Source organism: Hyaena hyaena, unplaced genomic scaffold (genome assembly GCF_003009895.1).
Source record: "Hyaena hyaena isolate Hyena2069 unplaced genomic scaffold, ASM300989v1 scaffold_725, whole genome shotgun sequence".
Lineage (NCBI taxonomy): Eukaryota > Metazoa > Chordata > Mammalia > Carnivora > Hyaenidae > Hyaena > Hyaena hyaena.
The window spans coordinates 864,060-889,820 of NW_024081355.1; the positions used below are offsets into that span (position 1 = coordinate 864,060).

A 25,761-nucleotide genomic window follows, 5' to 3' on the forward strand; every position below is an offset into this window, starting at 1 on the left:
GGGGGGGGGGGGGGGGGGAATCTAGGAGATGAGGCAAAACCCATCTTGCTCCCAGATTCTGGAATCCTGATGTAGACCTCCAACAATAGTGGACTGCAGGTCCATTTATTTATTGGTTTTTTTAATCAAACAGTCACGTGAATTTAATACTAGAGAAGGTGCGGGCAATACAAGGCAAAATAATTGCCATATCAACAGTCCCTTTCTTACCACATTACGAAAGTGATAATTGCTATGAAGGTGGTATGGCAGTACAAAGAAAGCCTCTTGTAGGACTGGGAGTAACAAGGGCTTCCATTTGAACTGGGCCACACGGTTGCACTGAGAACAGAAGACACTAATCCGCTCTCCATAGGAAGTAGTGTGATCTTGGACAAAATCAGCTGGTCACATCCCTAACAAAAACCCTTACTTGACTTATTTTTGCGCTTGGGAATAAAATTCAAACCGCCTACTCTGCCTATTTCCAAGGACTTCCACCACCATTCTGCCTTCTTCTTAAGCTCTCCCTACACTTCCCCTCAATTATATTGTCTCTCCCATCTTGGGACTTTTGCAACTTTCTGTTGCTGATGCTTATTCCAGCTCTTCATATGGCTCTTTCAGCCTCATCCTTTGGGTCTCCCTCATCCAAAGGGGTCTTCTCTACTTTCCTGTCCTTCGCTCTTGTTTCTTTCCTTCGCGGAGCCAGCTAACTACCTTGTTTACTTTCTGACTTGTCTGATTTCCCATTAGAATGCAATCCTTATGGCAGAGACTCTTAATTACAACCATGTCCCTAAAGTTTAGACCAGGGTCTAGCTCACAGTGGACATTTGGTACATACTTCTTGAATGAACAAGTATCAGAAGGGCAAGGAATTGTTTGCCTGATGCTGTGTGGCTAGGAAATAAAGTTGGAAGTACAGGTTAGGGCCCGAATGTATGCCGTGCTAAGGAGACTGAAATTTTATCCTGTAGGCAAGAATTTCTCTACTTCAAGTATATGGTATTCATGACTTTTTACAACTGTAAATAGCCCCCCTTGCTGTTTCTTGATTAGTGCTGTTTCCTTAAGTAGACTGACTTTTTAATTAAACAAATTTACACTAAGTTTAAATATCACTGCCATAAATGTAAAAATCTATATTTTTTCTACTACAGTTTGAGTAAAAATGAAAGATGTTGGCCCCTCTGTGACCTAAAATCATCTCAGGTAATACCAAGGGTTGCCATATAAAACTTTGGGCAATGCTGCCAAAGACAAAGATAGTTAAATGATGGTTTATGCAAGGTAGTGGTGCAGTCCTAAGTATTTTAGGAAGAAATCTGACAGTAGTTGGGAGGATGTTAAGAATGAAGGCAGGGGCTGGTTAGGAAGCTATTGCAGTGGTCCAGCCTGGAGATGATAAAGGACTGAACTAAGGGCAGCCGATGTGGACAAGACAGATTTGGAAGCTTGTATAGGAAGTAAACTCAACAGGAAGTGACTGATGAGATCATGGTAGGGAATGGACCTAAGGTTCTAGCTTAGGTAACTGGGTAGATAACAATCCTAATAACAGATTTGGAGTGTCAAAGAGGAGCATGTGTGAAATGGCTTTAGTTTGAATATGTGACTTCAAAGAGCTTGTGTCATAAGTTTAGGTGGTGAGGGGCGCCTGGGTGGCTCAGTTGGTTAAGCTGCCGGCTGCAGCTTGGGTCATGATCTCACTGCTTGTGGGTTTGAGCCCCGCATTGGGCTCTGTGCTAACAGCTCGGAGCTTGGAGCCTGCTTCAGATTCTGTGTCTCCCTCTCTCTCTGCCCCTTCCCTGCTTGCACTCTGTCTCTCTCCTTCTCAAAAATAATTAAACATAAAAAAATAATTTAGGGGCACCTGGGTGGCTCAGTCAGTTAAATGTCCAACTTCCAATTCAGATCATGATCTCACAGTTCGTGGGTTCGGGCCCCGCATCAGGCTCTGTGCTCACAGCTAGCTCAGAGCCTGAAGCCTGCTTCAGATTCTGTATCTCCCGCTCTTTCTGACCCTCCTCTGCTCACGCTGTCTTTCTGTCTCTCAGAAATAAATTTAAAAAAAAATTTTTTTTAATAAAATAAGTTCAGGTTGTGATGTCCAATATGGAAATATAGATGTAAAAGCTCAAAAGGGTGAAAGAGATTGAGAATGGTGTGTAAGATAGAGCTGAAGTCACCATGGTAAGTGAGCCTGCCAGTGGAAATGGGTAGAGCTTGAGGAGAAGGGGTCAGTGACAAAATCCGGGTTCCTCAAATGTCCGGAGGGGAGGCATGATGCTTTCCCACAGCAGTGCAGCCTTATTTCTGCCACCCAAAAACTACAATAGAAATTATCTTTTAGTCTGTTTATAAAAGAAACGGTCATTTTAGAGCTCCTCTGACACAGAAGTCTTAAGAAATAGTCAATCTGGCTCACTAGACAAAAATCTATTTTTAATTGTATAAAATTATACATACAAAATACATAGAAAGTAGTAAAAAGATAAGTGAAATCTGTAACAATGAAAATGGACAGATCAGGGAACAATTTTTCTCCAGTTCTTTGGGATCTTACTGGTTGTTATTTGAAAACAATAATCCAGGAGGTGCAAGGATAAGTTCTTCCCACAACTCACACCCCTTCACACTTCCCAGAGAAAGGAGCATAGGAGAAAGGAGGGCTTATGATTTCTGGATTATAAATATCAATAAAAACTGGATAGACATACCTGTTATTTCACATAGGTAAATACTATGTTAGGGCCTCTATGCCAACCCTACATGTGCTTGTAGTATACAGAGATGCGGCTTGGAGAATTCCCAGAGGTCCCTTTCAAGCACTAAAACAGTTGCTCGATTCCTTACCACTGATCCCATACGTACTGATCACCACGATGATTTCAAAAGCAAAACAGCTGAGTTTCATCTTATCCCTATCTGATCCAAAAGAGCAAATTGTGGCCTATTTCCTAACCTATTTCTAAAAATAAAGTGTATACTCACAGAATGGAAAGTCCAATCTTGCAGAAACAGGAAACTTCCCAAGCACATTTTAGAAAGTGCACTGAACTATAATAGAGTATAAAGGAGTTTATAGAAACAAAGGGGAAAGTACAGCTTTGAGAGCCCTACAAAAAATTCTCCCAAAGAGGAATGCTTTAGCTGTACCCCAGATCATTTCTCTCCTATTTCACCCAGGAGGGAGACTTGGGGTGGGAGGGGGAGAGTTAAAAACACAAATAGTCGATCATTTAGTCTCTTTTCCTTCCTACGGTCTCCCAAGGTTCCAGTTAGGAGGTGCCATAACGCCAGTCTCATCTAATTTTCTTGATCAACTCCTGCTCTAATAACCAACATGGAGAAAGAGGAAAGGAAAGAGAGAAAACAACTGTGAATCTATGGACATCTAAGGTCGCAAACAGCAGCAGCTTGGTGGGAGAGAGAGGAACATGGCCCTCACCAAACAAGACAAATAACGTTTCCAAAGAGCCAGAGGAAGGGAAGAGAGAGAGTTGGGAAATATGTGTTCCCTTCTACCATTTTCTGCAGGCAGGAGGGTTTAAACGCCGGGCTCAGTGAAGCTGGGCGAGCAGGGGAGGAGGAGTGAAGAGGGAATTTGGGAAGATAAGAGGCTTCAACGCTGACCCCTTCTGGAGCCAGAATACATCCGGAAAGCTGGATTACCAGCAAGGTACGGTATCTACGCCCCAGAAGCAATTTAGACAATAAACACCTACTTCTGTGTTTATAATTCCTTCTTCCTCCTGAGAAGTGTCTCAGGAATAATTTTAACAATAAGAAGGCAGATGTCCACCTCCTTCCAAATAATAAAGGAAGCCTCAACATGAAGTTCCGCTTGGAGGCCGAGGAGGAGTATGGTGCTGGGGGGAAGTGGCCGGGGGATGGGGTGGGGGGGAGTCTAGGCAAGGAAATATCTAGTTACCAGAACAGATCAGTACTAAGTAGGCCGAACTCAAGACAGACTAAAGCCAAAGCCTTCACGCTCGTACCCTGTTTGGAGTCCAAGAGAAAGCAGGAAAGAGGGTGATGGCGGAGCATACGGTCCCTATTCAAACTCCCTGTTAGGTTATAAGAACACTTTGTCAACCATTTTGTGCTACTGAAATGACTACCCAGAGCTGGGAGTGTGAGAGCCAGCAAAGCCCGGAAGCCCACCTGCTCCTTTCACACGGCGGAATGGCGAGGTTTCTGATGAAACGACATCTAAAAACTAGAAGGAAAGGGGTCTCCCAGCAAATCCGAATCCGAGTGTAGCATTTATACATATACATATATATCTCTCTCTATATTTTAAAGTATAAAATTGAGGAAGTATGTACAGAAACCACACGAAGTCTTAGAAAAGACATGATCGGAAAGAGCCCGGAGAGGGTGGGGAGTGTGTGCGCAGGCGCCTAGCAGTTGGAGGAATGCATGTTGCCCAGCTGCCCAGCAGCCAGCAGGAGAATATCCTTCTTCTCCTTGTGGAAGCGCAGCTCCTTGCCCGCCAGCCGGGCCTCGTCCAGCTCACGCTCAGTAGCCGCCAGCTCTCTCGACAGCGCCCCCGGCACACTCTGCTCCCGGCTCACCCAGTCCAATGCCATCTGATGGCGAATATCATCATCCAGGGCCCGGTGTGAATAATGAGCCAACACCTCCTGGAAGGGGACAGGAATAGGAAGGTTACCCACAAAGTCAAGGTTCTTACCAGATGGACCCGATGGGACTAGGAACTCTTAGCTTTGGAGTCCTAACTGGAGTCGGCACTTAAGTCCTTTAAGGAGACCCTTAAGGGAAACGTCCCGGTGGGGGAAGCAAGGCAGGCCAAAGAGTCACGGTTAAGATCTAAACAGAAGAGATGTCAGGAATTTGAGGCTTTCAATATTCGCAACCTGGTAGCCGTAGGCCTGCTTCTTTCTAACAGGACAGCCACCTCGAAGCTGTCCTTCTGCGAGACTCCTCTCACAGACAGGGTGTCTTACCTGCCGAGAACACTGTCTTTCCCTCATGGCCTTGAGGCTGCCATTCCAGTGCAGCAATTGAAAAACCGTCATTAGTTCCTGGGGGAAGATGATACGAAGTGCCAGAGCAGTGATTTTATATCGAGGGTTTGCATCCCAATTACACGGGGGACCTTTTACAGAATGTATTTGTGTAAGCATCTCTTACACCAACTCTGATACGCCCTTTGGGGAAGGAAGGTATTTACATTTTGAAAAATATTCTAGCCTTCCCTCCTTTCCCTTCCAACTGAGGGTCAGTGAGTTAGGGATTAAAAGGATATATAATATAATATAACGTAATGTAACGTAACGTAACACAACAAAATATAATATAGATGCAGGTTGATCCATGTTATTAGAGCCAAGGAAGTAAATGGAATGGTACCTGGAACTCCAACATTGACTTGCCCTTATTGGATTCCAACATGAATCGGAAGGCACCAATCCCTGTATTTGGGTTGTCAGCCTCCTCCCTGTTGCCCTGTAACAGAAGAAAGGAAAAGACAGACAGATTTTCACTCAGGACCTCAAGCAGCACTGTCCAGCAGAAATACAGTGCGAGCCCCCAATCTAATTTAACATTTTCTAGTTGCCACCGTCAAGTAAAAATAAACAGGCAAAACCAACTTAAATAGCATGTTTTATTTAAGCTAATATTCAAAATATTATTTAGCTATAGTTAGCCTAAAAATGTTTAAAGAAAGTTTTATATTCTCGTCCTTATACCAAGGTTTCAAAATCTGATGTCTCTTCCATGTTTACAGCACATCTCAATTCATACTAGCCACATATCAGGTGCTGATTAGCTACATGTGGCTGGTGGCTATTCTTTTGGTCAGCATAGACCCAGAAGACTCCAAAGTCATCGCACATATTAACTCAAGTGACAGAGGTCAATCTGATTTTCCCTGTCTTCCAAAGAGGGAACAGTGAGACAGAGACAAGAACCCTGATTTAGCCAAAATAGCAGTGAGTCTAACACACAGGATTGGACCAGCCTAGAGGATGATCGGGCAAATGCATCTTAAAGGGAAACAGCAGGAGCCATAAGCACAGTAAATTCTGGGTAGCGGTTTGGCCTCTTGGACATTGCCTTGTGTGTTCTAGTGGTGACATGACTCTGTGGGGATAGAACTAAGATCCATTGCCCTGTGCAAAAAAACAATACAGTATAGACTGGATCTCCTACTCATCTTGAGGCCTTGGGGAAGTCCTTTAACCTCTCTTTTCCTCTGTTTCCTCATCTGTAAAATGGGAATACTCTCACATCCATCTTCTAAGATTGTTTTGAGAATTAAATTAAAAAATATTTTAAAAGGGATAAATGTGGTTTAAAAACTCCAAGTATATCAAATGTGGTACATTATTATACTAGGCTTGGTATCCAGTTACACAATCCAAATCCATTCTGGTCCTGGCTTTGGTTTAGTGCTACCTGATGGTGGTTTAATATTACTGGGGACAATTCCACGACCCTGGGGCTGACTGGGACTTCCAAAATAAGGGCAGCTCCTGGTTTATTGGTGACCTTTTGGTCAACCTGATCTAGGAAAATAAAGCCAGGAGACTTCTGGGAACACAGGGACCCAACTTTCTCTTTCTGCTTCCTGACAAGTTGCCCACTCTTTCTAGCCCATTCTGCACCACATCCCTGCCCCACACCTCCCAAGGTTCTGCTCTCTTTGAGAAGCAGAAGTCCAGAGCCAATCGAGTTATATCCAAATTCAGCTTATTATGGGGCACTTCTCCACGGGGCTTTACTGTATATGTATCACACCTACAATCATTCCATGCACTTAATAAGCACACCATATGTGCTAGCTTATTATTATTAGTTTTCACTCTGCTAGAATCAACAAGGAGTCAGAAGTACACAAGATCAACCCACATTTATTGTGGCTTATGAGAAGCAACAGGCCAACATCTTTCTTAAAAAAGAAAAGCTAGAGGGAGGAAGAAAAAGGTAGTCTTCACTATGAGCATCAAGGGCCCTGAAGCAATGAACCTGTTTCATGTTTGCCTAATACAATACTTTGTTCAGAACCTCCAGAGTTTTCCATGATACAGTACATAGAAAGTAATGATCATCTCTGTACAGCCAACTGGGGCATAGAGAAGCTGTGGGAAGAGGAGCCCACCTGTCCCTGGCCATGCTCAGTCTCCGGAGAGCTGAGGGGGGTCAATATTGTGGCACAACTATAACCTGTTTGGAGTACACACAAGTGGCAGGACCCACCCGTTGGGAAGATCTACTTCATGTGACACTTCTACATCTAACATGGTTAGAAATGAACTCCATTTACTCAGTAAACATTTAATCATAGGATACTTGATAAGTGATAGTAGCATTAGACTATAATTGGAAAGAAATTAAGAGTTAATTTAACTCGACCTATTCATTTTACAAATGAAGAAACTCAGACCTACAGAGGCTGGGTGATTTGTCAAAAGATAATACAGTCTTCAAGTCAGAGCCTTTTAAAGAACAAAAGCTGAAAGCAAAGAAATGTGGACAGTACCCTTTACCCATGGCTAACACGAAATCGATGTTATTTATTAATGTTTGTTTGCTTGTTTATTTGAGAGACAGAGCGTGAGCGAAGAGAGAAAGAGAGAGAAAGAGAGATGGAGACATAGAATCTGAAGCAGGCTCCAGGCCCTGAGCTGTCCACACAGAGCCTGACGCGGGCTCAAACTCATAAGCCATGAGATCACAACCTGAGCCGAAGTTGGACCCTCAACTGACTGAGCCACGCAGGTGCCCCCAAATCAATGTTATCTGGAGTATGGCGATTCCACTGGGAAATTAATGAGCAATCTATTAAATTCTCAGTTTTGAGGGGTTAGTCAAACAGAAATATTGCAGAGAATAATAATAATTTATGTTTTCTCAACACTTTGTAGTAGACACTGCTGGTGAGCTACCCAACATCTATTTCCTTCTTCCTTCCTGTAGAACCTTAATCTTGTTCTAGTACCTACCCATCCCCCATGTATCTCTATCAGGGAAGAGTGATTTTATCCTGTAATTCCAGTGGGTAAATCCTAATCTCTTTTGCTTATAACTGGTTTTAAGGTGGGAATGGCCATTGGAGGTAGGAGGTCTACTGGAGGGTTTCTGGGAGAAGATTCCTTATCACCAAAGAGATACTGAAAGGAGGTCTCAGGGCACCTGACTGGCTCAGTTGGTAGAGCATGCAAGGCACTCTCAAGGTCCTGAGTTCAAGCCCCACATTGGGTGTGGAGCCTACTTAAGAAAGAAAGAGAGAGAGGCGCCTGGGTGGCTTAGTCGGTTAAGCGTCCGACTTTTGCTTAGGTCATGATCCCATGGTTCGTGAGTTCGAGCCCCGCGTCGGGCTCTGTGCTGACTGCCAGCTCAGAGCCTGGAGCCTGTTTCAGTCTGTGACTCCCTCTCTCTCTGACACCCAAACAAACACAAACTATCTCTATCTCTCTCTCCTAGAAATAAATAAAAACATTAAAAAAAAGAAAGAAAGAAAGATGGTGTCTGTCTCTGAATATAGTTATATCTGTATTTAATGTCTGAAATTCTATAGTTATCTTGCGCCCTTGCATCTGAAGGGAGCCAGCCAAAGGACAAAGCCAATATCTAGAGGATGGCTGAATGGAGAGATGGAAAGAATTTGGCCAATAGATGATGACATTCTTGATCCATGGAATCGACCAGCCCTGAATTCTTCTCTACTTCTGGACTTCCTGTCCTGTCAGAGAACAAATTTCCTTTCTTGATGTATTCCCTTAAGTCAGTTTGAAGTGAGATTTTTTTCTACGAACTTGCATCCAAAGGCCTCTAAACGGGTAACATGCGCTGAGTGCTTAAATATATTCTCTTCTATCCAATAATCCTATGTGATAGGTATGATTGTTACAGATGAGGAAATTGACACTTTTTTTAAAATTTTTTTTTTCTGAGAGAGAGAGAGAGACAGTGTGAGCAGGGGAGGGTCAGAGAGAGAGGGAGACACAGAATCTGAAGCAGGCTCCAGGCTCTGAGCTGTCAGTACAGAGTCCGATGCGGGGCTCGAACCCACAAACCATGAGATCATGACCTGAGCCAAAATCTGATGCTTAACCGACTGAGCCACCCAGGCAGCCCCTGAGTCCATGCTTATAAGCATCACTTTCTACAATCCAAACTAATGTTTCATTTTATAATATATTAGGTGACTTAAGAGCGATAAATGTACTTTCTTAATTTTCATTGGCTTTGATCAATATAAAAAAATTGCTTTTATTCTCTGTAGATACTTCTGACTGGGACAAAGAGAAATGGGAGAAAATCAGATGGGTCCTGGGTAACAGAGAGAAGCCAATTTATGATCTAAAGTGTTCAAAACTACTAAATACACAAACAGATCACTGAAGGGGTTTAGTATATGTAATTACATCTTAACTTCAAAGAGAACAGAAACAGAAAATTGGTCTGACTTTCATGCTCTCACCCTATCAGTGAACTTGTGAGAAGGAAGACAGAAGGCAGCGTTCATTTCCAAGATGTACCCCTAAGCTAGAAAATTCTAAGTTGACCTGGGTTCCAGTCTTGGCTCTACCACTTTCTAGCTACATCCTTTCAGGCAAAACTTCACTGCTATGTTTTTAGCTTCGTCCTCTGTAAAAGAGGGGTAATGACAGTTCCTATATCCCAGAGCATTATGACGATGATCAAATGAGATAAAATACACATGAAAACCCTGGAACAGTCCCTGGCACAAAGTAAACACTCAATCAGGATTAGCTGGGGTCATCATTATCATCATCATCATCACCATTTGAAGGAACATTCTTTTTAAAGAGAGTAAGTAGATTATCCACCCCATTCCTTGAAAGGAAAAAAAAAAAAACTAAGACACTGTATTATAAAGTGTTCTTTATTTTTTATTTTTTAAAACTTTTTAAATGTTTATTTTTTATTTTTTAATGTTTATTTTTTTCTTTTATAGTTTATTGTCAAGTTGGTTTCCATATAACACCCAGTGCTCATCCCAGTAAGTGCCTTCCTCCATGCCCATCGCTCCCCTTCGCCTCTCCCTAACCCCTAATGTTTATTTTTGAGAGAGAGAGATGAGAGACAGAGTACAGCGGGGGAGGGGCAGAGAGAGAGGGAGGCACAGAATGTGAAGCAGGCTCTCACTGTCAGCATAGACCCCAACTCGGGGCTCAAACTCATGAACTGTGAGATCTGACCTGAACCAAAGTCGGCCACTTTACCGACTGAGCCACCCAGGTGCCCCTAAAGTGTTCTTTATTAATAGGAGAGATAATGGAGATGAGTGGCAATAAGAGCAGTCATAAAAATTAAAAACAAACAAACAAACAAACAAGAACAGTGAAGTAAGAAGGGAGTAAGGTCTTAAACCAAAATTGGGAAAAGCAAAATTCAAGCTCAGTTTTTATTTTGGAATCTCTCTAAAATTCCATTAATCTTTTTTTTTAATTTTTAATGTTTTTATTTATTTCTGAGAGAGAGAGAGAGAGAGCATGAGCAGGGGAGGGTCAGAAAGAGAGGAAGACACTGAATCTGAAACAGGCTCCAGGCTCTGAGCTGGCTGTCAGCACAGAGCCCGATGCGGGGCTCGAACCCACGAACCGTGAGATCATGGCCTGAGCCAAAGTCGGAAGCTCAACCGACTGAGCTGCCCAGGCGCCCCTAAAATTCCATAAATCTTGAATTAAAGGTTTCTAGATCCCAAAGAGATACAATAAAAGAGGCAAAATATCAACAAAACAAACATACACATAGCATCAGTGACTGAGATAGAGGGCACGGGTGATACGCAAGATCGACAGAAAATAAATTCCTGTCTATACAGGAAAGAAAACAAGAATTCCTGCTCTGATTCCCACTGATTTACAAGACTTCCCAGCCAGCCAGTCCTCCCATCCCCCACCTTCTTTTCTTTCAACTCCTAGTAACTTACATTGAAAGATGCCAGGGCCTCAGAGACGCTCTTCTCAATGAACTCATCAGTGATTCTTCGGGAAGGATGTTCATTAAACACAGAATTCATCAGTGCGATCTTTGCCGCACTCCGCCGGGCCTCAGCTTTTGTGGGGCAAAACTACGCAGGACAGAGAGAGAGAGAGAAAAAATATATGTATATGTGTGCGTCTGAGAGAGAGGAAGGGACAGTGGCAGGGAACCACTAAGATAGAAGCCACTTGGAAGAGCCTTTGGATAAATCAGTTTGTTCAGCATACCCTACAAGTTTTGTTTTGTAAAACGGTTGGGGCGCTTGGAAACAGAATTTTGACTCAACATCCTGAAGTCATTAAGGAACTGGAGACGGCTAGAGTTCGTACCGAATTGAATACAGAATGAGGAAGGCTGCTGAGGTCAGCATATAATCACTGGATATAAAAAATACCCCTGCTTCAACTGTCAACAGAATTAATTACTCAAAAGCCAGATTCTGGCCAGCCTGGTAGAAATTTGTGTCTTGCTCCCCTGTTCCGTGCACAGGCAAAATTTGTTTTCATCCCTCTCGAGGACCTAAGAGTAGAATAAATCTTGTCCAGGTTGCTTCTGCCAAGGAAATCTCTAGTCTCTACCAGAAGCACCCATTTGGGGGGCGCCTGGGTGGCTTAGTCGGTTAGGCGTCCGACTTTCGCTTGGGTCATGATCTCGCGGTTCGCGGGTTCGAGCCCCGTATCAGGCTCTGCGCTGGCAGTCAGCACAGAGCCTGGAGCCTGTTTCAGTCTGTGACTCCCTCTCTCTCTGGCCCTCCCCTGCTCATGCTGTCTCTCTGTCTCTCTCCTAGAAATAAATAAAACATTTAANAGTCTGTGACTCCCTCTCTCTCTGGCCCTCCCCTGCTCATGCTGTCTCTCTGTCTCTCTCCTAGAAATAAATAAAACATTTAAAAAAAAAAAAAGAAAAAAAAAAAAGAAGCACCCATTTGGGATTCTTAGACTTCACATTTAGCTGTGAGTAGGCAGTTCCTCCGTTAACGCAGTGGGTCAATGAGCTATCCCTGACCAGAGCCCAAGGTCTGAAGAAGGGATTTGTAAATCTATCCCCCCCGCTCCCCCCCCCCACCCCGTGGAAGCAAGGAAGAGAGGGGTGGCCAGGACAAGGAAAGCTGACGTGAACAAAGCAAGAAAAATTTAAATGCACGTGTTTGCATTGTATCCATTCAATCGTCTCATAGAACAAGTCTGATTTTTGGAAGTCTTAAATCACTCAACCTCAAATCCCCCTAGTATTTCTTTATATAATTCATCATCACTGGCTGCCTCAAGGGCCTCTCTGTTTTCTGTCATTTAGGATTAGGATTAGAGGAAAGGAAGAAAATAATGTTACAGTTTTTATTTTATTTTTAATTTTTTTAATGCTTACTTATTTTTGAGAGAGTGAGAGAAACAGTGAGGGCAGGGGAGGGGCAGAGAAAGGAGGGGAGACACCGAATCCGAAGCAGGCTCCAGGCTCTGAGCTGTCAGCACGGAGCCCAACGCGTGGTTTGAACCCACGAACCGCGAGATCATGACCTGGGCCAAAGTCTGACACTTAACCGAATGAACCACCCAGGCGCCCCAATGTTACGGTTTTTAAAAGTAGACCAGGATGTGTTCGCTACTTAACCACCTTAATATCAGTAACTCCTGATTTTCTTTAGCTGACAGGTCTCTCTGAGACAGAATATGGAGCTTGGTACATTAACCCTAAGTCGTCTTCTGCAATTCCTCTTTTTCCACCTCTCTGTTCACTAGCCTGCTGCTCATTCTACCGAAAGGTCATCCCAGAGGAAAACCACCAGGAGAAATTTCATCTGCCAAAGTGGGTATAGAAGATATAAGCTGAAAGAGGCCAAGATAGATAATTTTGTTCTTTGGGGGAAATAACAGAAATCAAATTACTGTAATGATCTGGTTATGGGCATCACCCTAAAATGATCAAATATTTATTCAACAATAAGATGAGGTGAGAGAAGGAAGATCTTATTTTCTAGAAGAGAAAGAATAAACATTAGTCATCCTGAGCATATATTTATTTCTCTGAAACGGTTGGGGTTCTAAGGGGAAAAAAATTAGTCACTTAATTTGAAATGAAGCCTCTTTAGGACTTTTCTGTTTGAGGCAGGAACTGAACTGCAATGGCCCCTGATTCATGCCTCTGGTTTATTAAATGCCTACCCTTTGCCGTGTGGTGAGTCGGAGGTAAGGATCTAAGACTGACTGAGAAAGAAGATAGACACAATCTCTACCTTCATGGAGCATAATCCACTAGGTGAAATAATTACCATAGGTCATGATAAGTAGTATGATAAGGGAAGTTCAAGGTGCTGTGGAAGCACATAGCAGGGGTTATACCTTTGTCTAAGGGTTCTACAAGCCTTAAACCCAGAACAAAACATCTATTATCATCTCTAAATTTCTATGCAGACTGTATATTGACATCTCAGAAGGCTACCTACCTGTGGGTGATGTAAAAACTCCGTCTCTGATGATAATAATCACACTAGTCAAATTTCTTCTTGCCCTATAATGGCAACACCCTTCACCATCGTATATCACAGCCCTTTCATAGAACTGTAGAATGCTAGCACTAGAAAGACTTTAGAAATAATCTAACCTAGGGGCGCCTGGGTGGCTTAGTCGGTTAAGCGTCCGACTTTCGCTTAGGTCATGATCTCGCGGTTCGTGGGTTCGAGCCCCGCGTCGGGCTCTGTGCTGACTGCCAGCTCAGAGCCTGGAGCCTATTTCAGAGTCTGTATCTCCCTTTCTCTCTGACCCTCCCCTGCTCACACTGTCTCTCTCTCTCTCTCTCTCTCTCTCTCTCTCTCTCTCCCCTAGAAATAAAAAATAAAAATATATATATATAAAAAGGAAAGAATCTAACCTATCTCCTTCATCTTATAGATGGGGAAACTGAGGCCCAGAGAATGTACCTGATTTGCCCTGCTGGCAGTGGGGGGAATGAGAATGTGCATCTTCTCATTCCTAGACGGGTACTATTTCCACCATACATAGTCCCTCCACTTTGATCTCTTAAGGAACACAAACATTGCTTTCTTGAGTGACTGCCTAGGAAAAAGTGCTGGGGGCGGGGGAGGGGGGCGAATATTACTCTGTGTTCTCAGAAAGAGACGGCAGGAAGTTGGACAGCCGGATTAGAATACGGGCTCTGGATATACAGAGTAAGGGCATAGTCACACCTGCTCAAATCCACAGCGGGTGTGAGTTTCTGTAGCTGAAAGAAAAGCCACTGAGGTTCTTCCGTGGTTACATGAGCCTCAGGTGCTCATCAGAATGATCTGCCCAGAACTGGTTTCAGGTCCCCAAATACGTGATTTCCGACAGAGACTTAATGGCCAAAGTGATGGCAAAAACCACCACTGGCACCTAAGCACTTCTCTCCGTTGCTGCCACCTCGCAACTCTTACCTGGAAACTCCCGAAGCAGCTTCCTCCCGGCAGAGTGACGTAGCAGACATAAGGAGGGCTGTTGGAGGGGACCATCTCGTAAACCACCAGAGCCCCGTTCTTCAAGTCTGCCCCGCGGGACTGCTTCATCTGCCAGAATTCCTGCAGCGCCTCCACCACGTTCACTGTGAGAGAGCAGTCGTTGACTTCAGCAACCGGACGCCTCCAAAGCAGTTCTGTGCTTCAATACGGCATCTGTATCCTGTACCTACATGAAGGGTCTGACCCTAGCGCCTCACCTGTCACCACTTAAAAGCATTTAAACTGGGGCGCCTGGGTGGCTCAGTCGGTTGAGCGTCCGACTTCAGCTCAGGTCATGATCTCTCTGTTCATGGGTTTGAGCCCCGCGTGGGCTCCGGGCTGACAGCTCAGAGCCTGGAGCCTGCTTCAGATTCTGTGTGTGTGTGTGTCTCTCTCTCCGCCCCTCCCTCGCTCATACTCACTCTCTCTCTCTCTCTCTCTCTCTCTCTCTCTCAAAAATAAGTAAATGTTAAAAAAAAATTTTTTTTAAGGCATTCAAACTAATCAACCTAGACCCTGATGAAGGCCAGGGCACTGGAAGACCAGAGGATGCCTCGCCTCCTACCCGGTGTCTCTAGCTCACATTTTGATTAGTTCTGACACCAGAGCAGAATAACTTAACCATCGGCGGCAGTGTCCAGATCAGCAGACCACTACCCCTGCCTGACGACATGCAAGGAGATCATTCCACAATTGGTCAGGTGGCCTAGAATACTCACCACCAGCTCAATAAGAAGTTCGCTTACTCAACACTTCCGGTGTGTCATGCACTGCTCTAAGGGATTTACCCACTTAATCACAAAAACTTTAGAAGGCAGGTGCTTTTATTCTCCCCCATTTTACAGATGTGTGAAATGAGACACAGAGAAGTTAAGTAACGTGCCCAAGGATATAATAGCTAGAAAGCAGCAGAGCAAGAATTCAAACCCAGGCTGGCTTGGTTCCAGAGTCCGCGTCCCCAGCCTTCATGCGACGCTGGACTACCACTCAAGGAAATGTGGCCGTTGTAGCCCTTCTCCAATCTGTGCTCCTGGTGAGCACACCCACAGCCAGATTCCTTTTCCATCCTGGAATTTTATATGTTATGTATACAAATACTGTGTGTGTGTGTGTGTGTGTGTGTGTGCGCGTGTGTGCGCACACGCGCGCACGCGCACGCATGAGTTTCTCTTCTGAGGATTTCCCTAGATACAAGTGGTTTTTGGAGGTCTCCTGTGCTCCTTTCTGTCTTGCTGGGTATGCCAAGATTTCAAGGACTTGGCTGCTCTTCACCTGGGCCATTTCTCAGGATTGTGTTTGCAGAAAGAAACCCAAGGGATGAGGTAATGTCTCCCCCCGGGACAAAGAACAGCCTGCTTCCTGCTTACAATGAAGCATCAGGTCCCCTAAGCATTCTGCTTCTGTAACGCAACCTCTGGCCTGTGCAAGCATCCACCTGAGCCCTTCACATCAGACTTGGGAGGCAAAGGGAACGGATGCAGACAAACCTCATGCTTGTGGTACCTGTTGTACTATGAGCAATAAAGTCCTTTGTCTCTGACCCAGAAGTATCTTGACTTCTGCCATCTCTCAAACAGCAGCCAGCTAATGTATTACAGTAAAATCAAATATCCGACTCCAACTGTTTTCCAGAACAGTCCCCCTCCTCCCCCAATTTAAAAACCTCTTCCATTAAAAAAATAAATAAAACAGGGTGCCTGGGTGGCTCCGTCGGTTAAGCGTCCAACTTCGGCTCAGGTCATGATCTCACGGTTCATGGGTTCGAGCCCCGCGTCAGGCTCTGTGCTGACAGCTAGCTCAGAGCCTGGAGCCTGTCTCCAGATTCTGTATCTCCCTCTCTCTCTGACCCTCCCCTGCTCATGCTGTCTCTCTCTCTCTCTCTCTCTCTCTCAGAAATAAATAAGGCATATAAAAAAATTTTAAATGTTTTAAATTTTTTTTTAAAAAGTAAAACAAAGAGGGGGAGAGAGAGATTAACCAGATATCTCAAGCAAATGAAAAACTGCAATTACGACCAGTGCTATAAAGGACTCTGGTAGATGGGAAATGTCATAGGGGCTTCTGACCTCATTGAGAAGGTCAAAGAAAGCTACCCAGACAAGGTGATATTTAAGTGCAGATATGAGTATGAATTCACTAGGCAAAAAGGAAAGAGGAAGAGCTCTGAGCAGAAGGAACACCACCACAAAGGCTCTGTAGCAACAAAGAAGACGGCAAATAAAGGGACCCGCATGGCTCAAAAAGTGAGAGCAAGGGAAAAGGTGATGCGAGATGAGATTGCAAAAGGAAGCAGGGACCAGACCACAGTGGGCCTTGCAGGCCACACTGGAGTACTGGCTTTCTCTTAACAGCAGCGAGAAGCCATTGAAGGGCTTCAGACAGAAGGAAGGATGAGATCAGTTTTCCTCTGGAAAGGATCACTTTGACTCCAGGGTTCCAGACATTTCAAGCGGCTTCAACAAAAGCCTCATAACAGTAAGTGATCACATGCATTCTTCATTATCTTCCAACATGACCACTCTCTACTCTTAGTTACAAGGACTCATTCAGTCTTTTGTACTGTGTCAGGTTAGGTCGGCCAAGGAGAAGACACCAGGACGGGATAAATGTACAAGAGACGTGCTGGGGAGGAGGAAGGAGGGGCTTCGGACCATGTTGAAGGTCTCACAGCTGCGGAAGGGGCGTGGGAAGGAAGGAAGGAAGGAGGTCTGGATGTGACAGTCTCAGCTGGCACTGCATTTCCAAGAAAGGCTTGGCCAGGCCAGTGGGAAGTCGCCAAGCCGAAGAGACCCCACATTTTACCAAGATGTGCCTGAGTGGGTGCCCCTGCTGGGCTCCGTCACTGACTGAGGGCAGCCTGCAAGATGTGTGGCCACAGTGCACAGGAGGTGATGGGCGCAGACGGGACAGCAGCTCAAGGCTGTCAGTCAGCTGTGCCCCTGCAGCAGGAGATATGAATAGCACGTTTCCATGGCTGTCACCTCCGCATCAGGCAGAAAATGTGAGCACTTACTAGGTACACAGCTCTCTCTATTCATTCATGGTGGAGGCAACGCCAGCCAGCGAGGTGTCCCCAACCCAGTGGCTGATAGTAACTGTCATCTCCCTGCTCTGCAACTGAACGGGCCAGAGTTTGAAAGCTGCAAAAGCTCTTTCCTAACACCCTATATTTCACTGACTTTTTAGAATGTTCATTCTCCCATTAAAAGGCAGTGTTAAATGGGAACTTGGTCTTTCCCACCCTTAGTGCTGGCAGGGCCCCTTCAAAGGTCACTGCTGCCCAGAAAGCTTAGCCATCTGTGTTCCTTCCACTGAGGTCTTTTCATCCCCAGTTCCCTCTGAGACAATTTAGCACAAAGCGCTGGGCGACAGCTCTCCTGACATGCGAACAACAGGGAGAATACGGAAATAAAGAGAAAGGGGAGGAAACCATCGTCACCGGGAAGGTCCTATTAAGAAGTGTATGTCCATTCTATGTGAAATCCCTCTCGGTACACCATCCAGGACTATTTTTTAACGATTATTCAAAGCCAACGGAGATAGGGAGTCTTCTTTCAGAAATGGATGAAATGGGGAATTTCAGGAGAAAAGCAATTCATTGTGATCTGCATTGGAAACTCCTCAAAGACTCATTGATTTTTATTTTTTTAAAATTTTTTGTAACATTTATTTATTTTTGAGAGAAAGAGCAAGGCAGAACATGAACAGGGGAGAGGCAGAGAGAGAAGGAGACACAGAATCCAAAGCAGGCTCCAGGCTCCGAGCTGTCAGCACAGAGCCCAACACTCACGGACCGCGAGATCCTGCCCTGAGCTGAAGTCAGACCCTTAACTGACTGAGCCACTTAGGTTCCCCCAAAAAATTTCTATCATAAAAATAAATACAATTTTGTGGTGAGAGAGCACAGATAAATAGCTAATGCAGGAGCACCTGGGTGCCTCAGTCAGTTAAGCGATCAACTTCAGCTCAGGTCATGATCTCAAGGCTCTCTGCTCTCTGCTGTCAGTGCAGAGCCCACCTTGGATCATTGTCTCCCTCTCTTCCTGCCCCTCCTACGCGTGTGCATGTTCACCCTCTCACTCACTCTGTTTAAAAAACAGCTAATACAACTGAGAGGTGAATGAGAAGATTCTCCCTGATCATACAGGCTGGCGAGAATAGGCTGGCCCAGTTTAATTCACAGTATGATGAAGATAGGGAAGCTGGTTAACAACATTCTATCTGATGCTTCCTATTTTCAACCTGTAGAATATGCCTCTGACTAGCCCACAGTGCCTAGACTCTTTGGAAAGAAGGGGTGCAAGATGACAGTGACTTTCGGAGAGGACTGTGGTAGGATGAATAACGCCCCCTGCTAAGATGTCCTTCCTCCTTAGAACCTGTTAATGTCACTGCGGGTGGCAAAAACTTTATAGATGTGATTAAGGATGTTGAGATAGGGTGATTATCCTGGATTATCTGGGTGGACCCTAAATGCAAGGACAAGGGTCCTTAGGAAAGGAGAATTGATGCAGCACAGAAGAGGAAGGGCAGTGTGAACACAGAGGCAGAGATCAGACCGATGCAGTCACCAGCCAAGGATGCTGACAGTTTCCCCCCACCCCAGCCCCAAGGCTGGAAGAGGCAAGGACACAGTTTCTTCCTAGATCCTCTAGGGGGCGGGGGAGGAGGGGAAGCACAGACCTGCTGACACCTTGATTTGGGTCCACTGATACTGATTTTGGACTTCTCGCCTCCAGAATGGTGAGAAGATAAATTTCTGTTAATCCCCCAAATCTGCAGTAATCCGTTAGAGCAGCTACAGGAAATTGACACAAGGTCTAATCCAACATTCCCCAAATTGGAAATATTCAGGCTTTTGCCTCCACAGTCACTTATGGGCAGAAAAGCTATCTGTGATTCTGAAGAAAAGGAGCAACCATCAAACAGAAAATAACCACGCAAGATTCACCTGTTCCACCTAGTGGAGTAGCTGGGTAGCACCTCCAATCACGTACCCATTTTGGGATATAAAGAGGGAGCAATAATTCCTAGGATATGGGTTTGCAGAGGGCCATGCAGAAGTTACAGAGCAAGGAAAGTGACTTGGTCGTTCAGTCAATCATGCCGGTTTTAGAGACTGCCAGCCATGTGTAAACAGGGACAAAGGAAATGGTAATGCTACCAATACCCACCACCTGCAGTTTTCATAGGGTTTCCAAATACATAATAATAGCAACGGCTCTTTGAGTACTAACTAGGTGCTGTGTGATTTACACTCGGTATCTCATTTACTCCACACAAAACTATCAAGGTAAGTATTATAAGACCCATTTTTCAAAAAGTGGACAAGCTGGGGCACCTGGCTGGCTCAGTCAGAAGGGCAGGAAACTCTTGATCTTGGCATTGCCGGTTTGAGCCCGCGTTGGGTATAGGGTTTACTTAAAAAATCAAATCTTTTTTTTTAATATGTATTTATTTCTGAGAGAGAGACAGAGTGTGAGCAGGGGATGCACAGAGAGAGAGGGAGACACAGAATCTGAAACAGGCCCCAGGCTCCGAGCTGTCAGCACAGAGCCTGACGTGGGTCTCAAACCCGTGAACCGTGAGATGATGACCTGAGCCGAAGTCGGTGGCTTAACCAACGGAGCCACCCAGGCGCCTCTTAAAAAATCAAATCTTGGGGCACCTGGGTGGCTCCGTCGGTTAAGCATCCGACTTCGGCTCAGGTCATGATCTCACAGTTCATGGGTTCAAGCCCCATGTCTGCCTTTGCCCTGACTGCTAGGTCAGAGCCCGGAGCCTGCTTCTGATTCTGTGTCTCCCTCTCTCTCTCTGACCGCCCCCCGCCCCCGCCCCGGCTCACTCTGCCTCTCTCTCTCTCTCTCTCAGAAATAAATGAAATTTTTTTTTTAATTTTTAAAAATCAAATCTTAAGGTGCCCCTCAAGACTGGGTGCCTCAGTCTGTTGAGCGTCCGACTCTTGATTTTGATTCAGGTCATGATCTGATCTCCCAGTTTGTGGGTTTGTTCCCTGCAGCCGTCCGGCTCTACACTGACGGCGCGGGGCCTGCTTGGGATTCTCTCTCTCTCCCCCTCTCTCTCTGCCCCTCCCCGCTTATGCTCTCTCTCAAAATAAATAAACTTTAATAAAATAAAAACACTAAACAAAGATAGAGTGAACAAGTTAGGGAACAGGCCACGGTGGCAAAACCAGGATTTAGAACCAAGGATTGTTTGCCGCAAAGCTGACCCTCTTTCTATTGTGCTGCCCTGCTTTATTGTACCATCAACCTTCACACAGACTCCATGAAGTGGACTGCGAGCTCCATAAAGACAGGGGGCTGGGTATCTGTCTCGTTCACCACAGCAGCTGGTGACCGATAAACATTTGTCCAATGAACGAAACAGAAGAGGCCTGGAGAGATTAAGCAATTGAGCGGGGATCACACAGCCATGTGTGACAGGGCCAGGTTCTCGGATTCCAAACCCTGTGCCCTACAAGCTGATTACAATCCTACAGCATACTGAGTTGTGTGTGTACCTTGCAGGGAAGGGGATTGGGGGTGGAGGTGGGGGAGAGATTTGGACAAACAGGTGAAATAACAGAAGAGTTTTGCTTTTTGATTTTGCGTTTTTAAAATAAACGCTGAGGTCCTCCATGAATGCTGGTAAATCTGAAGACAGTGACTGGAAAAGGTGACCCTGGAACAGTCAAGAAGAAGGTGAAGGACGTGAATTAAAGACGATACAGTGGGGGCGCCTGGGTGGCTCCGTCGGTTAAACGTCTGACATCAGCTCAGGTCATGATCCCACAGTTTGTTGGTTCGAGCCCTGGTGTCGGGCTCTGTGCTAACAGCTCAGAGCCTGGAGCCTGTCTTCGGATTCTGTATCTCCCTCTCTCTCTCTCTCACCCTCCCCTGCCCGTGCTGTTTCTCTCTCTCTCTCTCTCTCTCTCTCTCTCTCTCAAAAATAAATTAAAAAAAAAAAAAGATGATACAGTAAAGCATTGCTGGGTCAGATGATGGTCTGGGCTCAGATCAACTCTATTCAGGGAAATAGGGCCAGGCCCCGAACACCATGCCATCAGTCACAAGGGTATGTGGGTTCACGCCAATGGCAGTTTTGCTTATTAATTGATGCAGGATAAGTGATTCCATGTGGTGCAGGACTTCTGAGCCAAATCGGCAGAGTCTGCCTGCCCGGAGCTGCACTCTCTGTCAAACTCTCCCGAAGTCCTGGCGGGACATCCAGACTGGAAATGAGAGACTCAGGAATAATGAGGAGGGTGGTGGGAGGTAGGGAGGTTGGAAGAAGGAATTGCCACAGAGTCTGAAGGCTTCATCAGTAAAATCCCCTTGCTCCTTCATCCTGTCTAAGGAAATGAAGGCAGTTTTTACAGTACACTCGGCTTAGATGCCAAATCAGAAGCTTTCCAGGTAACACAGACAAGAAAAGGGGCACGCTCCCCTACAATTTTAATAAATGCCTGTAGGTTTCCAAGAGGAAGGGTTCATTTTAGGGTGACTGCTCCCACGCCCAGAGGCAAAGACCTTCCCTTGGTCTCAAAGAGCCTGAGAGCAGCGGGACAATAGCTGATGGCACTTCCATCACGAAGCCCTGTTAAATCCAGGAATTAGACTCGACAAACAACGCTACCCCCTCATGATGAATTTCAGAATCACATGCATCTGCATTCCCAGCACCTAGCAGAGGGCCAGCCCCACCAGGTAGGAGTCCAAGCTGTAGAAGAACAAAAGGAAACCGACAGTAAACGACTCACTAGGCACATGGAGCAAAATGGATCTAAAAATCTGTTTTCACGGGAATCTTTGGATTTCCACTGTCAGGATCTAAGAATGGGAGAAAGTGAGGTATTTTCTTTCAAGGATATATATGAACCAATAGAGTTGAGGTAATACTCATCATTTCAAGGTATCTGTTAGGTGTCCGATGCAATAGCTCATTTAACCCCCTTGTGATCCTCGAGGAAACTGAAGCTTGGTGACGTTAAGTCGCTTCCCCCAAAACATAACTGGCAAGTGACAGAGATTTCATCTGGGATTTAACCCACACGTGTCTGATTCTGAAATCTGTGTAAGCTCTTTTCACTACACTTTCATAGGAAGGGAGGGAGGGGAAAGGCATTATTGCCTACAAAGAAAGCCCTGCAACCTTTCTCTGCACTATTGTTCAACGAGAAGGTTAGAGACATGGTCGCTTTCAGCTGAGGCAGAATTTACCCAAGCAGAAGAAAAGTGACATCTCAGAAACTCCAGACGTAAATTCTGTATCCCACACCTCTCACTACATTGTGTTCCTTGTTACACTCTAAACCTGGAGTCCAAACTCGGGAAATTCTGCACTGATTAAACAAAAACAACAAAGAAAATCCTCACATTCCCCTTCTTGGAAGGCCTAGAAATTAGGCAGCTGTAAGATGAAGACCTCTAATGGAAATAGGGTTTCTGCCTGGCTCATTTCCACAGAACTTAACATTGAGAGAGCCAAGGCCTGGGATTTATCCTCAGTTCCTGGGAAAGGGCCAGGAAAACAGAGCCAGACAGACAGAGAGGCCGGAGTTGTGAGGCTCCGTACTTAAAAAGACACCAAAGTGAGGTACTAAGGGCTCATGGTGCGGTTCCAGATTTAAAAGCACAATCTTAAGTGACTTGCGAAGGCACTACCTAACTCCCCCAGCAAATCTGAAGTTGTATTGGAAATTTCAGCGTGAGGACAAGTAAGGAAAGAATTCAAAAGTCAAGGTTAAGGAGACAGATGAAAGGGGCACCTGGCTGGCTCAGTCATTGGAGCACGTGACCCTTGATCTCAGGGTTGTGAGTTCCAGCCCCACTTTGGGTGTAGAGATAACTTAAAAAACAAAAATCTTTAAAAAGAAAGATTACGGAGGTGGAATCAATTAACAGGGGGAGCCCAGGAATGGCCGAGATCACAGAAGGAAGATTGAGGGCGAACGGATGAGAAATGCCTTGCACTGGAGAGAAAGGATAGGATCCTACACAATGCAGGCTGGTCCTCAAAGGCAAAGAGATGTTAAGGTAGGAAAGCTACAGGAAGAACTCCATTTCTAAAGGAGAAAAGGCTGGGAAGAAAAGAGGGTTGTTATTTGTAAAAAGGGGACTATAGTCCCTGGAGACTATAGCAGTACCTCAATAAAGAGGAGGTGGTGAGAGGGGTGTATAAGCGAGCGAGAGACAGAAAGAGAGAGAGAGAGAGAGAGAGAGAGAGAGTGTGTGTGTGTGTGTGTGTGTGTAGCCCAGAAGGAAACTCCCCAAAAGGAAATGCATGTGAGGGCTCCGCGCCAGGAAAAGCGATCCGGAGGACTCTGGCAGCAAGGCTCCTTTACAGAGGGTGTCCCGCAGGAGGCCGGGGCCGCAGACTCACCTCGGCCATAGCCCTGCGTGTGCTTGGCGAAGCTCCTCACCACGGCCTCCACCGCCTCCCGCAGCACCGCGGGGCTGCCGGCGGAGCCGGGGGGCAGCGGCAGCCCGGGGGCCCCCGACAGGAGCAGGGGCGGCGGGGGCGGCGCGGGGGGCGGCGGCGCGGGCGGGGGGCCCGCGGGGGGTGTGGCGGTGGCCGCCGCGGCCCCGGTCACTCCGGGCCGAAGCGCTCGCAGAGTGCCCCTCCCGCCGGTGCCCACCCCGGGCTGCAGCCGCTGCGCTCGCATCGTCTCCATCGCGTCCGCCGGTGGCGCCGCGGCCCGGAGCCTGCCAGCCTGGCGAGCTAACGGTCCCAGCCACCCCCGCCAGCGAGAGCCGGGGGACTGAGGCGTGGCCGGGGCCCAGCCGTCAGTCAAGCGGGGGCGGGGACGAGCCCGGTCCTCTGCCAATCACCAGAGACTGGGCGGGAGCAGGAGGCCTCGAGCTCCGCCATAGGCAAATTAGGGAGGCGGGCGGAGGTTCTGAGCGACCAATTGCAAAGAGACAAAGCGATATTCTTTATAAGGGAGAAGCTTAGCAGGGGCGCTTCTTTGGGAGTCCTGTGGCGAGAACTGGAAAATGAGTGAGACCCCGGGGTGGGGGTGGGGAGGCTTGGGTGCGGGGCGCCCGGGGGCGGGGGGGAGCTGGATGCCGGGCTGAGGAGACTTGTAGACAGTGAGAGGACTCTTAGGGATCATTTGTCCAACGATTTCACGTTATAGATGTAGATGAGGAAACAAGACTCAGGAGTTACTCCCCACCTCTACTTTTCCAAGATCACATGCAATGGCTGGTGGAGCTAAAACAAGGAAAGATACATTTAATGAGCATATACTTACTGTATGTCAGACACTAGGCAATGTACTTAAAGTGCATTGTCTTACTTAATAGTCACAATGACTAACTAGATTATATTATAATTTTTTAAATTTGTTTCTGTTTTATTTTTGAGAGAGAGACAGAGTGTGAGTGGGGGAGGGGCAGAGAGAGAGGGAGACCTGTTGTGGGGCTTGAACCCAGGGACTGACCTTGAGATCATGACCTGAGCCAAAGTCACATGCTTAACTGACTGAGCCCCTAGATTTTATTATTTTACAGATAAGGAAAGGGACACTCAGAGAGGCTAGATAAATTGCCCAAAATTAAAGCTAGGAGACGGGAAAGAGGGATTCAGGTGTAGGCCTTCTGATTCCCAATATTTTGATATTTTAGTTATACCACATGCTAGGTAATTTTCTGACTTCACCTATTCTGAGTTGGGAGAAACTCAGTAAGGAAGAGTGGAATGGGCTGCTCCCTTAACCTCCCATTAGAGTGAGAAAGAATTAGAATATATGCAGAAATCAGAAAACTGAGAAGTCTGGGGGCAGATTAAGACAATTACCCTTGTTCATGACCTGTCAGGCTGAGTTCCTGTGATTACTCCTACACACACGCACGCACACACATGCATGCACATACACACATGCACATACACACATCCTTTGTCAGTAGACCATTATGCCATTTTTACCTAGGTGAGGTAATACTTCTCTCCACCCCCTCCCCCTCCTGCAGTGGCTCAGGATGGGGAAATGAAAATCAGAAGTAGAAAAAAAAAAAAACGGATGAAACGCACCTGGTGAGATGAAAATTAGACCCCCAAAGAATAACTGGGAAGAGTCACAAAATAAGAACCTTGAAAGAGGGGCAGTTAATCTACTGGGCTATATGTGTTGATAATGGAGGGAAGTACTTTTTGTAGGATATACTTTTGCAGAAATCTTAAAGAATTTAGAGACAGGGCAGATGAAAGCCTGTTAAATGCCTTAAAACCTTCAGGACACAGGACGCTTTTTCTACTGCAACCACAGTTGGTCTCCTGCATAGAAGGTGGCTGGATCCTCTAAGAATCCCCTAGGTCAT

The 25,761-nt window shown here is 45.9% G+C and overlaps 1 protein-coding gene across 1 annotated transcript; it reads right to left on the bottom strand.

Moving 5' to 3' along the window:
- Positions 1 to 2,406: 2,406 nt before the first annotated feature.
- LIX1L (limb and CNS expressed 1 like) lies at positions 2,407 to 24,178 on the bottom strand. The gene is made up of 6 exons (XM_039217847.1): positions 23,822 to 24,178; positions 14,378 to 14,541; positions 10,916 to 11,056; positions 5,362 to 5,457; positions 4,956 to 5,033; positions 2,407 to 4,631 (listed from the first exon to the last, which is right to left on the bottom strand). The coding sequence occupies exons 1-6, from the start codon at positions 24,111 to 24,113 to the stop codon at positions 4,389 to 4,391; spliced, it is 1,014 nt and encodes a 337-aa protein (XP_039073778.1). The 5' UTR covers positions 24,114 to 24,178; the 3' UTR covers positions 2,407 to 4,388.
- Positions 24,179 to 25,761: the final 1,583 nt, after the last annotated feature.

Bases quoted from the DNA above. Each gene is read 5' to 3' on its own strand.
- LIX1L (XM_039217847.1), bottom strand. From the start codon at position 24,113: ATGGAGACGATGCGAGCGCAGCGGCTGCAGCCCGGGGTGGGCACCGGC. The intron at 11,057-14,377 runs GTAAGAGTTGCG...TGTCCTGCGTAG, and splicing joins GCTGCTTCGGGAGTTTCCAG to TTTTGCCCCACAAAAGCTGA. The intron at 5,034-5,361 runs GTACCATTCCAT...ATCTTCCCCCAG, and splicing joins AGTCAATGTTGGAGTTCCAG to GAACTAATGACGGTTTTTCA.